Source organism: Hemitrygon akajei, chromosome 10 (genome assembly GCF_048418815.1).
Source record: "Hemitrygon akajei chromosome 10, sHemAka1.3, whole genome shotgun sequence".
Classification (NCBI taxonomy): Eukaryota; Metazoa; Chordata; class Chondrichthyes; order Myliobatiformes; family Dasyatidae; genus Hemitrygon; species Hemitrygon akajei.
Window position 1 is genome coordinate 177,575,529 of NC_133133.1, and position 16,628 is coordinate 177,592,156.

The 16,628-nt window shown below is 42.5% G+C and overlaps 1 protein-coding gene across 1 annotated transcript in view; it reads left to right on the forward strand.

Annotated features, from left to right (window-relative positions):
- The window catches only part of cracr2aa (calcium release activated channel regulator 2Aa), a 114,040-nt gene that overhangs the window by 92,558 nt on the left and 4,854 nt on the right, over window positions 1-16,628 (forward strand). The window contains exons 15-16 of the mRNA XM_073057716.1: window positions 3,242-3,343; window positions 10,774-10,850. Coding sequence (XP_072913817.1) covers window positions 3,242-3,343; window positions 10,774-10,850 — 179 coding nt within the window. The remainder of the gene's footprint in view (window positions 1-3,241; window positions 3,344-10,773; window positions 10,851-16,628) is intronic.

Below are 16,628 nucleotides of genomic sequence, written 5' to 3' on the forward strand. Positions count from 1 at the left end.
AATAGACTATAAGTCAAAAGTGCAGAATTAGGCCATTTGGCACATCAAGTCTCCTCCACCATTCAATCACAGCTGATCCTTTTTTTCTCCTCCTCAACCCCATTTCCCAGCCTTCTCCCTGTAACCTTTGATGCCGTGTCCAATCAAGAACCTATCAATCTCTGCCTTAAATACATTAAAAGGCCTGGCCACAACAGCTGACTGAGGTAACACATTCCACAAATTCACCACCCTCTGGCTAAAGAAATTTCTCCGCATCTCGGTTTTAAATGAATGTCCCTTTAACCTGAGGCTGTGCCCTCTTGTCCTAGACTCTCCCACCATGGGAAACATTCTTTCCATATCTACTTTGTCTAACCCTTTCAACGTTTCAAAGGTTTCAATGAGATCCCCCCCTCATCCTTCTAAATTCCAGCAAGTACAGACCCAGAACTATCAAATGTTTCTCATATGATAACCCTTTTCATTCCTGGACTGCCCTATTGTCCTGTTTATTATTTATTGTAATGCCTGCACTGTTTTTGTGCACTTTACGCAGTCCTGTGTATGTCTGTAGTCTAGTGTAGCTTTCTCTGTGTTGTTTTTTTACGTAGTTCAGTCTAGTTTTTGTACTGTGTCATGTAACACCATGGTCCTGAAAAACATTGTCTCATTTTTACTATGTACTGTACCAGCAGTTATGGTCGAAATGACAATAAAAGTGACTTGACTTGATCATCCTTGTGAACTTCCTCTGGACCCTCTCCAATGCCACTACATCCTTTCTAAGATGAGGGGCTCAAAACTACACAATACTCAAGGTGAAGCCTCACCAGTACCTTATAAAACCATAGTATCACATCCTGGCTCGTGTATTCAAGACCTCTTTGATGAATGCTAACATTGCATTTGCCTTCCTCAAAACCGACTCAACCTGCAGGCTAACCTTTAGGGTGTTCTGCACAAGTCCCTTTGCATCTCATTTTTTAGATTATTCTCCCCATTTAGAAAATAGTCTGCACATTTATTTCTACTACCAAAGTGCATGGCCATGTATTTTCCAACATTGTATTTAATTTGCCACTCTCTTGCCTATTCTCCTAATCTGTCTAAGATCTTCTGTATCCTGTCTATTTCCTCAACACTACTCACCCCTCCACCAATCTTCATATCATCTGCAAACTTGGTAATCATCTATTCCATCATCTAAATCATTTATATACAGCGTAAAAAGAAGTGATCCCAACACTGACCCCAGTGGAACACCACTTGTCACTGGCAGCCAACCAGAAAAAGATCCTTTTATTCCTGCTTGCTGCTCCTACCAATCAGCCAATGCTCTAAACATGCCAGTAACTTTCCTGTAATACTATGGGCTCTTAACTTGGTAAGCAGCCTCGTGGGGCACCTTGTCAAAGGCCTTCTGAAAGTTCAAATATACAACATCAGCTGCATCCCTTTTATCTATCCTACTTGCAATCTCCTCAAAGAATTCCAACAGGTTCGCCAGACAGGATTTTCTCTGAAGGAAACCATGCTGGCTTTGTTCCATCTTGTCCTGTGTCACCAAGTACTCCATCACCTCATCCTTAGCAATTGACTCCAACGTCTTCCCAACCACTGAGGTCAAACTGGCCTATAATTTCCTTTCTGCTGCCTTCCTCCTTTCTCAAAGAGTGGAGTGATATTTACAGTTTTCCAGTCCTCTGGCACTATGCCAGAGACCGGTGATATTTGAAAGATCATCACTAATGCCACCACAATCTCTAGCGCTACCTCTTCAGAACCCTACAGTGCAGTTCATCTGGTCCAGGTGTCTTATGTACCCTTAGGTCCTTCAGTCTTTTGAGCACCTTCTCCCTTGTTATAATAACTGCACTCACTTCTCTTCCTTCACTCACTACATCTGGCACACTTCTAAATAAATACTCATTTATTTCATCAGCCATCTTCTTGTCCCCCGTTATTATTTCTCCATCCTCATTTTCTAGTGGTCCTATATCCACCTTCATCTCTCGTTTATTTTTTACATACTGGTAAAAGCTTTTACTATCCACTTTGATATAGTTTGCTAGCTTACTTTCATATTTCATTTTTACCCTCCTAATGATTCTTTCGGTTGCTCTCTGTAGGTTTTTAAAGTTTCCCAGTCCCCTATCTTCCTGCTTATTTTTGCTTTGTTGTATGCCCTCTCTTTTGTTTTTACATTGGCTTTGCCTTCCCTTGTCAGCCATGGTTGTATGCTTTTGCCATTTGAGTATTTCTTCATTTTTAGAAAACATCTGTCCTGCACCTTCGAGGAAATCTGCAGATGCTGGAAATTCAAACAACAACACACACAAAATGCTGGTAGAACACAGCAGGCTTCTCGCTATAGATGCTGCCTAGCCTGCTGTGTTCTACCAGCATTTTGTGTGTGTTGTCCTGCACCTTCCTCATTTTTCACAGAAACTCAAGCCATTGCTGCACTGCTGTCATCCCTGCCAGCAGCTCCTTCCAATTTACTTTGGCCAACTCCTCGCTCAGGAGTAAATTTCCTTTACTCCACTGAAATACTGCTACATCAGACTTTACTTTCTTCCTATTAAATTTCAAGTTGAACTCAGTAAATTGTGATCAATGGCTCTTAAGGGTTCTTTTACCTTAAGCTCCCCAGTTGCTTCCAGTCCATTACATAACACCCATATATAGGCCCTCTTTATTCCCACTCTTTGCCTCCTGTCAGTCAGCCAATCCCATAGTTATGCTAATATATTTCCTGTAATACCATGGGCTCTTACCTTGTTAAGCAGCCTCATGTGCGGCACCTTGTCAAAGGCCTTCTGAAAATCCAAGTACATAACAACCACTTACTCTCCTTTGTCTATTCTGCCTGTTATTTCTTCAAAGAATTCTAATAGATTTGTCTGGCGAGATTTCCCCTTAAGGAAACCATACTGTCATTGGCTTATTTTATTATGTGCCTCCAGGTACCGCGAAACCTCATCCTTAATAAAGGACTCCAAAATCATCTAAACTTCTGATATGAAGCTAACTGGCCTATCATTTTGTTTCATTTGCTTCTGTCCCATCTTATGGAATGGCATGACATTTGCCATCCTCTAATCTTCTGGTACTTCTGTAAAATGCTGGGAAGCTCAGTAGCCTAAGCAGTCTCTATGTGGAAGTAGTGAGATAATGCCTGGTGTACTGAATGCAGTTTTGACAACTCCTGGTCTGGGTTCTATACGTGTGCTATGTATCAAATGCCATTTTTTTACAGGAAGAAGCTGGTCCTGAAGTTTTAATCCTTCTGCTGGCCAATAAGACTGATCTGGAAAGTGAACGCCGGGTTTCTACAAAAGAAGGGCAGCAGGTGGCAATGGTTTGTATTTCAAGATTTTTATTAATAAAACATTTAAAGATAGAGTCATAGAGAAGTACAGCACATCAACAAGCCCTTTGGCCCATCTAGTCCATGCTGAAACCATTTGAACTGCCTACACTCATTGATCTGCACTGGGACCAAAGCCCTCTATATCCCTACTGTCCATGTACCTATCCATACTTGATAGGTTTCAGTGAGATCTCCTCTCATTCTTCTAAACTCCAGCAAGTACAGGCCCAGAGCCATCAAATGCTCCTTATGTTAACCCTTTCATTCATAGAACATAGAACATAGAATAATAGATAGATAGATAGATAGATACTTTATTCATCCCCATGGGGAAATTCAACTTTTTTCCAATGTCCCATACACTTGTTGTAGCAAAACTAATTACATACAATACTTAACTCAGTAAAAAATATGATATGCATCTAAATCACTATCTCAAAAAGCATTAATAATAGCTTTTAAAAAAGTTCTTAAGTCCTGGCGGTAGAATTGTAAAGCCTAATGGCATTGGGGAGTATTGACCTCTTCATCCTGTCTGAGGAGCATTGCATCGATAGTAACCTGTCGCTGAAACTGCTTCTCTGTCTCTGGATGGTGCTATGTAGAGGATGTTCAGAGTTTTCCATAATTGATCGTAGCCTACTCAGCGCCCTTCGCTCAGCTACCGATGTTAAACTCTCCAGTACTTTGCCCACGACAGAGCCCGCCTTCCTTACCAGCTTATTAAGACGTGAGGCGTCCCTCTTCTTAATGCTTCCTCCCCAACACGCCACCACAAAGAAGAGGGCGCTCTCCACAACTGACCTATAGAACATCTTCAGCATCTCACTACAGACATTGAATGACGCCAACCTTCTTAGGAAGTACATTCGACTCTGTGCCTTCCTGCACAAGGCATCTGTGTTGGCAGTCCAGTCTAGCTTCTCGTCTAACTGTACTCCCAGATACTTGCACATTACAGGCCCTTTGACCCACAGTGTTGTGTCGACCCTCAAACCCTGCCTCCCATATAACCCCCCACCATAAATTCTCTTAAACATTGAATTCGAGCTTGCCTGGGCCACTTGTGCTGGCAGCTCATTGCACATTCTCACAACACTGAGTGAACAAGTTTCCCCTCAAGTTCTAAGTTCTAATTAAACTTCTCACCTTTTACCCATAACCTTTGACCTCTGGTTGTAGGTTCTGGGTGAAAGCTCAGTGGAAAAAGGCTGTTTGCATACCCTTCAAAATTTTTTATTTGTTGTTATTCAGTCATTAAGTCAAGTCCAACTCTTTGTGATCTCATGGACCAAAAGGTCCATAGGGTTTTCATGGAAAGATAAGGAAGTAGATTCTAGGCCTTTCTTCTGCGCAGATTGGGACCCAGCTGGGTTTGAACTCAGGACCATCTGCCTTGAAGTCCAGTGCTGATGCCACTACACCACCAGCCGCCCCCATAAGTTTGTATACCTCTATCAAATCTCCTCTCGATTTTCTATGTTCTAAAGAATACAATCCTAACCTATAACAAGAGAAAATCTGCAGATGCTGAAAATCCGAGCAACACACGCGAAATGCTGGAGGAACTCAGCAGGCCAGGCAGCATCTATGGAATAAAGTACAGTCAACGTTTTGAGCTGAAACCCTTCAGCAGGACAGAAGTTTGTGGCTCGAGTCCTAATCAATTCAATGTTTCCTTATAACTCAGGTCCTCCAGACTCAGCAATATCCTTTACATTTTCTCTGCACTCTTTCAACCTTATTTACATCTTTCTTGTAGGTGGGTGACCACTGTTAGGTTTTACCGTTCACTGTGTAAAACTTACCCTGTTGGTCCTACCAAAGTGCAAAATCTCGCACTTGTCTATATTGTATTCCATCTGCCATTTTTAAGCCCTATTTTCTAGCCAATGCAGATCACTCTGCTGGCCATGATAGCCTCCCTCACTGTCTACTACACCCCCAATCATATTATCACCCAGATCATTGATATAGATGACAAACAACAAAAGACCCAGCACTGATCCCAGCAGCACTCCACTAGTCACAGGCTTTCAGTCAGAGAGGCAACTATCTACTACCACTCTCTGGTTTCTCCCACAAAGCCAATATCTAATCCACTTGACTACCTCATCTTGAATGCCAAATGACTGAACCTTCTTGACCAACATCCCATGCCAGACCTTGTCAAATGCCTTACTAAAGTCCATGAGTCCATGCAGACAGCATCCACTGCCTTACTTTCATCAACTTTCCTAGTAACTTCCTCGAAAAACTCTATAAGACCATAAGATGTAGGAGCAGAATTAGGCCATTTGGCCCATTGATTCTGCTCTGCCATTCCATCATGGCTGATACAATTTTCCCCTCAGCCCCATTCTCCTGCCTTCTCCCTGTATCCCTTCATGCCCCAACCAATCAAGAATAAGATTGGTTAGACATGACCTACCATGCACGAAGCCATGCTGACTATCCTTAATCAGTCCATGTCTATCCAAATACCTATATATCCAGTCTCTTAGAATACCTTCCAACAACTTTCCCACAACTATTGTCAGACTTACCGGCTTATAATTTTCTGGTTTCTGTTTTGAGCCTTTTTTAAACATCAGAACAACAGAGGACTGGTTATCATTCAGTCCTCTGGTATTTCTTCTGTAGCTAAGGATGTTTTAAATATCTCTGCTAGGGACCTAGCAATTTCTGCACTTGCCTCTCTTGGGGTTCTCGGGAACATCTTGTCAGCTCCTGTGGAATTATCCACCTGATTTGCCTCACGGTAGCAAACACCTCCTTCTTTGTAATCTGTACAGAGACCATGAAGTTGACGCTGCTTTGCCTCACTTCGATATATTCTGTGTTCATCTCCTGAGTATATTCAGATGCAAAGAATACATTTAAGATCTCCACATTTGTTTTTTGCTCTACACATGGATTACCATTCTAGTTTTCCAGATTACCAATCTTGTCCCTTGCAATCCATTTTGTTCTTTACATATCTGTAAAATCCCTTCAGATTCTCCTTCACCTTGTCTGCTAGAGCAACTGTGTGCCTTCTTTTAGCCTTCCTGATTTCTTTCTTAAGTGTTCTCCTGTGGTTCTTGTACTCCATAAATACATCATTTGTTCTTACCTGCTATGCACCTCTTTGTACTCTTAACCATGGCCTCAATGTCGCTTGAAGACCAATATTCCCTACACTTATTATCTTTACCTTTTATTCTGACAGGCACATACAAGCTTTATACCCTGAAAATTTTGTTTTTGAAAGCCTCCCAATTTCCAAGTACACCTTTGCTAGAAAACAGCCTGTTCTAATCCACACTTGCCAGATCATTTTTGATGCGTTCAAAAGTAGACTTTCTCCAGTTTAGGATCTCAACCCACAGATAAGACATCGTTTTGCATATTTAATTTGAAATACTTATAGTTTAACTTTAAATTTTTCTGCCAAATGAAAGATCCACTTAAGGAATAGAAAATCTTTCTGCCACCTTTGCCCTTTCTCGCAATCTGCACAAGTCCTTCTGCAGCCTCCCTGTTTCCTCAACGCTATCTGCCCCTCCACCTACCTTTGTATCATCTGCAAACTTAGCTACAAAGCCATCTATTCCGTCATGCAAACCATTGACATATAATGTGACAAAAGACAAACCCAATATTGACCCCTGCAGAACACTACTAGTCACATGCAGCTAATCAAATTTTTAAAAAAAAATTTGTTGTCTATTACGCCACTAGCATTTAGGGTAGCGGCAAAGGTCCTCCATCTCTGGTGATTTCTCAGCTTCTTTCATTGTGCCAGTTGCTTCCTCTCTGTTCTCACTTCTGTCAGCCATGCAAGTCCCAGGTGGAGATTTGGGAATACTGTCACACTCAGATATAGAAGGATTTTTCATTGCTGTTTCTGTAACAGCTTCGTTTTACCAGTCAGGGTTGTTAGCCCTGAGCCGAAACCCCGAAACTGGAGGATCGGTGAACCACTCTTAGTCTGGCCTCTACCCTTAGACCTGTTTGGCATGGATGACCCTACCAAAAGCCAAAGCATAAACTCCTGACTCCAGCCAGCATCACTCTCTGGGTCATTGAGGCACAAAAGCCACAAAGTTGTGGTCCTCTTGAAGGAACCAATCAGAATTTCCACTCTTTGCTTCCTGCCAGTCAGCCAATCTTTTATTATTGCTGGTATTGTTCCTGTAATTCCATAGGCTCCTATCTTGTTAGCAGCTTCTTAAAGTCCAAGTAGGCAATATCTACTAACTCATGTTTGTCTATCCTGCATGTGCCATAAAGTATAGAACCCTACAGCAGAGAACAGAGCCCACAATATTGTGCTGACCTTTTATCCTAATCTAAGATCAATCAATAGTTCCATTTAATATCAGACCATGTACACAATATACAACCTGGAATCCTTGTTCCTTGCAGAAATCTGTGAAAATAGAAGAGCACCCCAAAGAATCAGTGACGGTAAGAACCCAAATCATCCCCTCCTCCCCCACCATGCACAAAGAAAGACCACGATCTGCAGTACAACAAAAGTTGGTTGTTCACTCGACAATTTGACATACCACAGTCTCTCTGTTTCTCTCTCCCTAATAAGGGGTCAGAGAGATGTCCCCCTTTCTCAGCAAGAGGGGATACCAACAAAAACAATAACTCGCTTATTTGCGGTGTTAAATTTGCAATGTCACTTTCTTTCTGTTCTCCAATTCGAGAATTGGCAACAAACTTTCACCCACCAACAAGGAAAAGAAATAGAGAGCACGCGATTCACTGCGTACGGAGCCCCTGACAGCTGAGCCAGCTTTCACAATGTTCTGTTTTCTCCCATGACGCTTCATTCAGCGGTACCAGCATAGAATTGGCTTGTCCCTAGGTCCGCAAAGCCCCGGAACCCCGAAGGTGCACTTGGCTTCTGGGCCGTGTCCTTGGGATATCGAAAAATGACCAGTTAATAAACTCTGGGAGCAGGTGCCACCGCCGCAAAGAACTGAAGTTTGAGCGTAGCTTGAGGTCAGGGTATTCAACAGAAGCCCACCAATCTAAACCTTCCTTCCTACATAACCCTCGATCTTTTTCTTCTCTCTCTTTCATTCATGGCTCAATGGAAGAAGCCAGAGAGTGGTAGTGGAGGATTGCTACTCTGAGTGGAGGCCTGTGACTAGTGGTGTGCCACAGGGATCAGTACTGGGTCCATTGTTATTTGTCATCTATATCAATGATCTGGATGATAATGTGGCAAATTGGATCAGCAAATTTGCTGATGATACAAAGATTGGAGGTGTAGTGGACAGTGAGAAAAGCTTTCAAAGCTTGCAGAGGGATTTGGACCAGTTGGAGGAATGGGCAGAAAAATGGCAGATGGAGTTTAATGCGGACAAGTGTGAAGTATTGCACTTCGGAAGGTCAAACCAAGGTAGAACATACAAGGTAAATGCTAAGACACTGAGGAGTGCAGTAGAACAGAGGGATCTGGGAGTACAGATACATAATTTCCTAAAAGTGGCGTCACAAGTAGATAGGGTTGTAAAGAGAGCTTTTGGTACATTGGCCTTTATAAATCAAAGTATTGAGTATAAGAGTTGGAATGTAATGGTGAGATTGTATAAGACATTGGTGAGACTGAATTTGGAGTATTGTGTGCAGTTTTGGTCACCTAATTACAGGAAGGATATTAATAAGGTTGAAAGAGTGCAGAGAAGGTTTACAAGGATGATGCCAGGACTTGAAAAACTGAGTTACAGAGAAAGGTTGAATAGGTTAGGACTTTATTCCTTGGAGCGTAGGAGAATGAGTGGTGATTTGATAGAAGTGTATAAAATTATGATGGGTATAGATAGAGTGAATGCAAGCAGGCTTTTTCCACTGAGGCCAGGGGAGAAAAAAAACAGGTCATGGGTTAAGGGTGAAGGGGGAAAAGTTTAAAGGGAACATTGGGAGGGGCTTCTTCACGCAGAGAGTGGTGGGAGTGTGGAATGAGCTGCCAAATGAAGTGGTGAATGCGGGCTCACTTTTGACATTTAAGAAAAACTTGGATAGGTATATGGATGAGAGGGGTTTGGAGGGATATGGCCTACGTGCAGGTCAGTGGGACTAGGCAAAAAGATGGTTCGGCACAGCCAAGAAAGGCCAAAAGGCCAGTTTCTGTGCTGTAATGTTCTATGGTTTTATGTGGCTATCTAAGAGTTACTTAAATACTCCTAATGGCCTACCACCACTCCTGGCAACGTGTTTCATGCACCTGCCACTCTGTGTAAAGATCTTACCTTTGACATTCTTCCTATCCTTTCCTCCAATCACCTTAAAATTATGCATTTCCACCCTGGGGGGAAAAAACTCTAGCTATCCACTACTGTATATCCACATCTCTGTCAGTGACTTCTCATCCTCCTTTGCTCCATAGAGAAAAGCCCTAACTGCTCAACTTATTCTCATAAAACATGACCTGGTTACCTAACTGCTCAACTTATTCTCATAAAACATGACCTGGTTACCTAACAGCAGATCTAGTCTTTCCTCTAGTCAATCTGTTTATATATTATGTCAGGAATCCTTCTTGGACTCACCTAACAAATACCACCCTATTCAAACCTTTTGCACTAAGGAGGTTCTGGTCAATATTTGGAAAGTTGAAGTCACTCATGACAACAACTCTGTTATTTTTGCAGCTTTCCAAAATCTGTCTCCTGTTCTGCTCTCAGTGGCTCTGTTATGAGAGGGATCTGTAGAATACAAACAATATAGTAATTGTTCCTTTCCTGTTTCTGATTCTACCCACACAATCTCTCCACAATGTCCACCCTATACCATAGGCTCTCTCATTCTCTCTCTCGCTCCCTAATAAGGGAAAAAAGAGATGTCTCCATTTCACAGCGAGAGGGGAGATGTAACAACTCGCTGATCTATGACGTTAAAAGTCCCTTGTGTCGCTTTTTCTGATCTCTGTGCCCAAAGATCTCAGCTGTCTGGGCACACAGCCTTAGATCTTCTATCTCCCATGACACACCGATCTCCTGCCCGGACACCGACCTTCAGTCCGCCAGTCTCCATAGCCATGAGATCTCAGCCTTCCGAAGGCAAGCTCTTGGGTTGTGCCCTTGGCGTGCGGAATAACTGTCAGTTGTGAAACCCTGAGAGCGGGTCCCATTCCCAGAAAGAACTGTAGTCGCCGAGTAAGTCCAGGTCAGGGTCTTCAAAAGAACACTGAAAGGGAAAAATAGAGATCTGAAAGATGGAATTAGAGCTGTTTCTGCAGGTGCATGCAAAGGAGTCGCCGTTAGGCGCCATTAATTCTCCTAAGCATTTTCCATTAATTCATAGAATTGGATTGGGAATAATGGGAGAAGATTGAGGGATGTGAGCATTGACTGGATTTGATGGGTTTCTGTGTACATTACAGAGCAGATTCAATTTAACTGAAACCCTTTTTACAGGAATCCAATATGATCTTCTATGAATGCAGTGCCTTCACTGGTGCCAACATCACTGAAGCTATCATGCACTTGGCAAGGTAAGAGAGGAACAATCTGAAAAACCATGTTACAATTCTTTGGTTTCAACACTTCAGCATTTAACCACATGTTACAAGGATTATTCCTTAGTAATAATGATCAGAGAGGCACAGAGAGAATCTGTGATTACTGATGATACCTTTATTGTCTAAACTAACAAGCCTGTAGAAGGGTGGGTTAGTAAGTTTTCTGATGACACAAAGGTGGGGGTGTTGTGAGCCAGTGGATGTAGTGTACCTGGACTTCCAGAAAGCTTTTGATAAAGTCCCACATAGGAGATTAATGGGCAAAATTAAGGCACATGGTACTGGGGGCAGAGTACTAACATGGATTGAAAATTGGCTGGCTGACAGGAAACAAAGAGTAGTGATTAATGGGTCCCTTTCGGAATGGTAGGCTGTGACCAGTGGGGTACCGCAAGGTTCGGTGCTGGGACCGCAGCTTTTTACAATATACATTAATGATTTAGATGAAGGGATTAAAAGTAACATTAGCAAATTTGCTGATGACACAAAGCTGGGTGGCAGTGTGAAATGTCAGGATGTTATGAGAATGCAGGGTGACTTGGACAGGTTGGGTGAGTGGGCAAATAGACAATAGACAATAAGTGCAGAAGTAGACCATTCGGCCCTTCGAGCCTGCACCACCATTCTGAGATCATGGCTGATCATCTACTATCAATACCCGGTTCCTGCCTTGTCCCCATATCCCTTGATTCCCCTATCCATAAGATACCTATCTAGCTCCTTCTTGAAAGCATCCAGAGAATTGGCCTCCACTGCCTTCCGAGGCAGTGCATTCCAGACCCCCACAACTCTCTGGGAGAAGAAGTTTTTTCTTAACTCTGTCCTAAATGACCTACCCCTTATTCTCAAACTATGCCCTCTGGTCCTGCCTCTATCTTGTCCAATCCCTTAATAATCTTATATGCTTCAATCAGATCCCCTCTCAATCTCCTTAATTCCAGCATGTACAAGCCCAGTCTCTCTAATCTCTCTGCGTTAGACAGTCTGGACATCCCAGGAATTAACCTTGTGAATCTACGCTGCACTTCCTCTACAGCCAGGATGTCCTTCCTTAACCCTGGAGACCAAAACTGTACACAATACTCCAGGTGTGGTCTCATCAGGGCCCTGTACAAATGCAAAAGGATTTCCTTGCCCTTGTACTCAATTCCCTTTGTAATAAAGGCCAACATTCCATTAGCCTTCTTCACTGCCTGCTGCACTTGCTCATTCACCTTCAGTGACTGATGAACAAGGACTCCTAGATCTCTTTGTATTTCTCCCTTACCTAACTCTACATCATTCAGATAATAATCTGCCTTCCTGTTCTTACTCCCAAAGTGGATAACCTCACACTTATTCACATTAAACTTCATCTGCCAAGTATCTGCCCACTCACTCAGCCTATCCAAGTCACCCTGAATTCTCCTAACATCCTCATCACATGTCACACTGCCACCCAGCTTAGTATCATCAGCAAACTTGCTGATGTTATTCTCAATGCCTTCATCTAAATCGTTGATGTAAATCGTAAACAGCTGTGGTCCCAATACCGAGCCCTGTGGCACCCCCACTAGTCACCACCTGCCATTCCGAGAAACACCCATTCACCGTTACCCTTTGCTTTCTATCTGCCAACCAGTTTTCTATCCATGTCAATATCTTCCCCCCAATGCCATGAGCTCTGATTGTACCCACCAATCTCCTATGTGGGACCTTATCAAATGCCTTCTGAAAATCGAGGTACACTATATCCACTGGATCTCCCTTGTCTAACTTCCTGGTTACATCCTTGAAAAACTCCAATAGATTAGTCAAGCATGATTTGCCCTTGGTAAATCCATGCTGGCTCGGCCCAATCCTATCACTGTTATCTAGATATGCCACTATTTCATCTTTAATAATGGACTCTAGAATCTTCCCCACTACTGATGGTAGGCTGACAGGATGATAGTTCTCTGTTTTCTCCCTCACTTCTTTCTTAAAAAGTGGGATAACATTAGCCATTTTCCAATCCTCAGGAACTGATCCTAAATCTGAGGAACATTGGAAAATGATTACCAATGCATCCGCAATTTCCAGAGCCACCTCCTTTAGTACCCTAGGATGCAGACCATCTGGACCTGGGGATTTGTCAGCCTTCAGTCCCATCAGTCTACTCATCACCGTTTCCTTCCTAATGTAAATCTGTTTCAATTCCTCTGTTACCCTATGTCCTTGGCCCATCCATACAACTGGGAGATTGCTTGTGTCTTCCCTAGTGAAGATAGTTCTAAAGTACTTATTAAATTCTTCTGCCATTTCTCTGTTTCCCATAACAATTTCACCCAATTCATTCTTCAAGGGCCCAACATTGTTCTTAACTATCTTCTTTCTCTTCACATACCTAAAAAAGCTTTTGCTATCCTCTAATACATACTAATGTATGGCAGATGTAGTTTAATGTGGATAAATGTGAGGTTATCCACTTTGGTGGCAAGAACAGGAAGGCAGATTACTATCTAAATGGAGTCAAGTCAAGTTAGGAAAAGGGGAAGTACAACGAGATCTAGGTGTACTTGTACATCAGTCAATGAAAGCAAGCATGCAGGTCCAGCAGGCAGTTAAGAAAGCTAATGGCATGCTAACTTTTATAACAAGAGGAATTGAGTATAGGAGTAAAGAGGTCCTTCTGCAGCTGTACAGGGCCCTGGTGAGACCCCACCTGGAGTATTGTGTGCAGTTTTGGTCTCCAAATTTGAGGAGGGACATTCTTGCTATTGAGGGAGTGCAGCGTAGGTTCACAAGGTTAATTCCCGGAATGGCGGGACTGTCATATGTTGAAAGATTGGAGCGACTGGGCTTGTATACACTGGAATTTAGAAGGATGGGAGGGGATCTGATTGAAGCATATAAGATTATTAAGGGATTGGACACACTGGAAGCATGTTCCCGCTGATGGGTGAGTCCAGAACTAGAGGCCACAGTTTAAGAATAAGGGGTAGGCCATTTAGAACAGAGATGCGGAAAAACATTTTCACCCAGAGAGTGGTGGATATGTGGAATGCTCTGCCCCAGAAGGCAGTGGAGGCCAAGTCTCTGGATGCATTCAAGAGAGAGTTAGATAGAGCTCTTATAGATAATGGGGTCAAGGGATATGGGGAGAGGGCAGGAACGGGGTACTGATTGTGTATGATCAGCCATGATCACAGTGAATGGCGGTGCTGGCTAGAAGGGCTGAATGGCCTACTCCTGCACCTACTGTCTATTGTCTATTGTGGATAGTGTGGAGGATTGTCAGAGGTTACAGTGGGACATCAATAGGAGGCAGAACTGGGCTGAAAAGTGGCAGATGGACTTCAACCCAGATAAGTGTGAAGTGGTTAATTCTGGTAGATCCAGTTTGAAGACAGAATGTAATATAACCCATAAGACTCTTGGCAGTGTGGAGGATGTGAGAGATCTTGTGGTCCATGTCAATAGGGCACTCAAAGCTTCTGCGCGGGTCAACAGTATTGTCAAGAAGGCATATGGTGCATTGGCATTCAACAACCGTAGGATTGAGTTCAAGAGCTGTGTGGTAATGTTACAGCTATAAAAGACTTGTTCTGACCTCACTTGGAATATTGTGTTCAGTTCTGGTCACCTCACTACAGGAAGGATGTGGATGCTGTAGAGAGAGTGCAGAGGAGATTTACAAGGATGTTGCCTGGATTGGAGGGCGTTACTTATGAAAATAGGTTGAGTGTACTTGGCCTTTTTTCCTTGGAGTGACGGAGGATGAGAGGTGACCTGATAGTAGTGTATAAGGTAATGAGGGGCATTGATCATGTTGATAGCCAGAGGCTTTTTCCTAGGGCTGAAACTGATTATCATGAGGGGGTTAGTTTTAAGTGCTTGGAAATAGGTATTGAAGGATTGCCAGGGATAAGTTTTTCACACAGAGTGGTAGGCGTGTGGAATGTACTGCCAGCGGCGGTGGTGGAAACAGATACGAGGGGTGATTGATAAGTTCATGGCCCAAGGTAAAAGGAGTCAATTTTAGAAAACCTAGCACATTTATTTTTCAACATAGTCCCCTCCTATGTTTACACAGTTAGTCCAGCAGTCATGGAGCATACAGATCCTTCTTTGTGGAAGTTGGCGTCTTGGACCTCCGGAAGTGGTCCACAGCAGGGGTGATTGATAAATTTGTGGCCTAAGGTAGAATGAGATGAGTTGTACAGCTCTTGTTACATGCACGTGCAGTTCAACTCTTTGTGTGATTGTGCAGAAAGTTTGAAGTTAATAACTCATCTCCTTCTACCTTAGGCCACAAACTTATCAATCACCCCTTGTACAATAGGGTCTTTAAAGAGCTTCTTGGATAGGTACATGGAGCTTAGAAAAATAGAGGGCTATGCGCTAGGGAAATTCTAGGCAGTTTCTACAGTAGGCTACATGGTCAGCACAACATTGTGGGCCAAAGGGCCTGTAATATGTTATAAATTTCTATGTTCTATGTTCATGTGAATTCATACTCTAAGTACCTGTGTGCACAGCCACCAGGTTTCCCTTACTCTCCTGAATAGTCAAAGAATAAAAAAGGTAATACCCTGGCAAAGGAATCTACAATGGCCAGAAATTCCTCATAGTCCTGATCCATTCCGCACGTGTTCCACGTAAGGTCATTCACACTTATATCTGTGATGGGCAATTTTCAGAATTGTCACTACTTTGCGTTTGAAGCCTGTGCTTTTATATTCATTACTTACCAGTTCAAATGCTGCATTTCAGTATCATTGGCTATGGGTTATTTGACTGAACCTTTAACACCTTATTGGCTCAAGACCAAGGGCTACACAACTTCATGCCTTGGGTAACTTCTTTTGTTCTGTTCAACACTAGTTCAAAGCAGACTAAAGCAGTGTCACTCAGACACTGGACCAAGATAACAAGATTTCATCTGTAAAACTGCCATGTTACACAATACATAGCTTATCTGCAAATTATCTCAGGTTTAGAAGATCAATAGCAGAAACTCCTTGTGTCCATGTTTAATTGCTCTGATTAAATTATCCCAGAGTAAGAACTAGTTCTCCAATAGTTCACAAAATGGCAGTATCCATTCCTTTCACCTCATGGCAAGAACAAAAACTGTTGGCCAATCTGCTTCACTGTCTTTGATTCATTTGAATTCACTGATTTGTAGACACCTAATTAATTATTTTCATTATTTATTGAGATGATCAAACTAGTTCAGTCCAACTGTTTTGTCCTGTTCATTCTAAAAGTGGAGGAACAGCAGGGGTTGGGAATTAAATTTATGGAGATATCTTCATATTTACTCTCCCTATATTAAAATCTGAAGCTCATATTCCTGATCGGTCAGGGCATCAAAAGATATGGTGAGAAGGCAGATGTGTGGAGTTAAGTGGGATCTGAGATCAGCCATGATGGAATGGCAGAGTAGACTTGATAGGCTGAATGGCCTAAATCTGCTCCTATGTCTTATGGCCTTATATATTAGAAACCTTTCCTGATAATGCACCTGTCCAAATTACTATAAAAATTTTAACTGTTTGCACTTCTACTGCTTTCTCTGACAGCTCTGCCATATACTCACTATATTCTGTGGAAAAACCTGCCTCACAGATCTCCTTTATTCTTCACAACTTAAATTTATGACATTTAGTTTTAGACTCTCTTAATCTGTGAAACAGATTGTGATGACCCACCTTGTCAATTCCCCTCTTGATTTTATAAACAACTCACACCATCACTCTCTATTTAACTCAAGCACTCCTTGTAAAG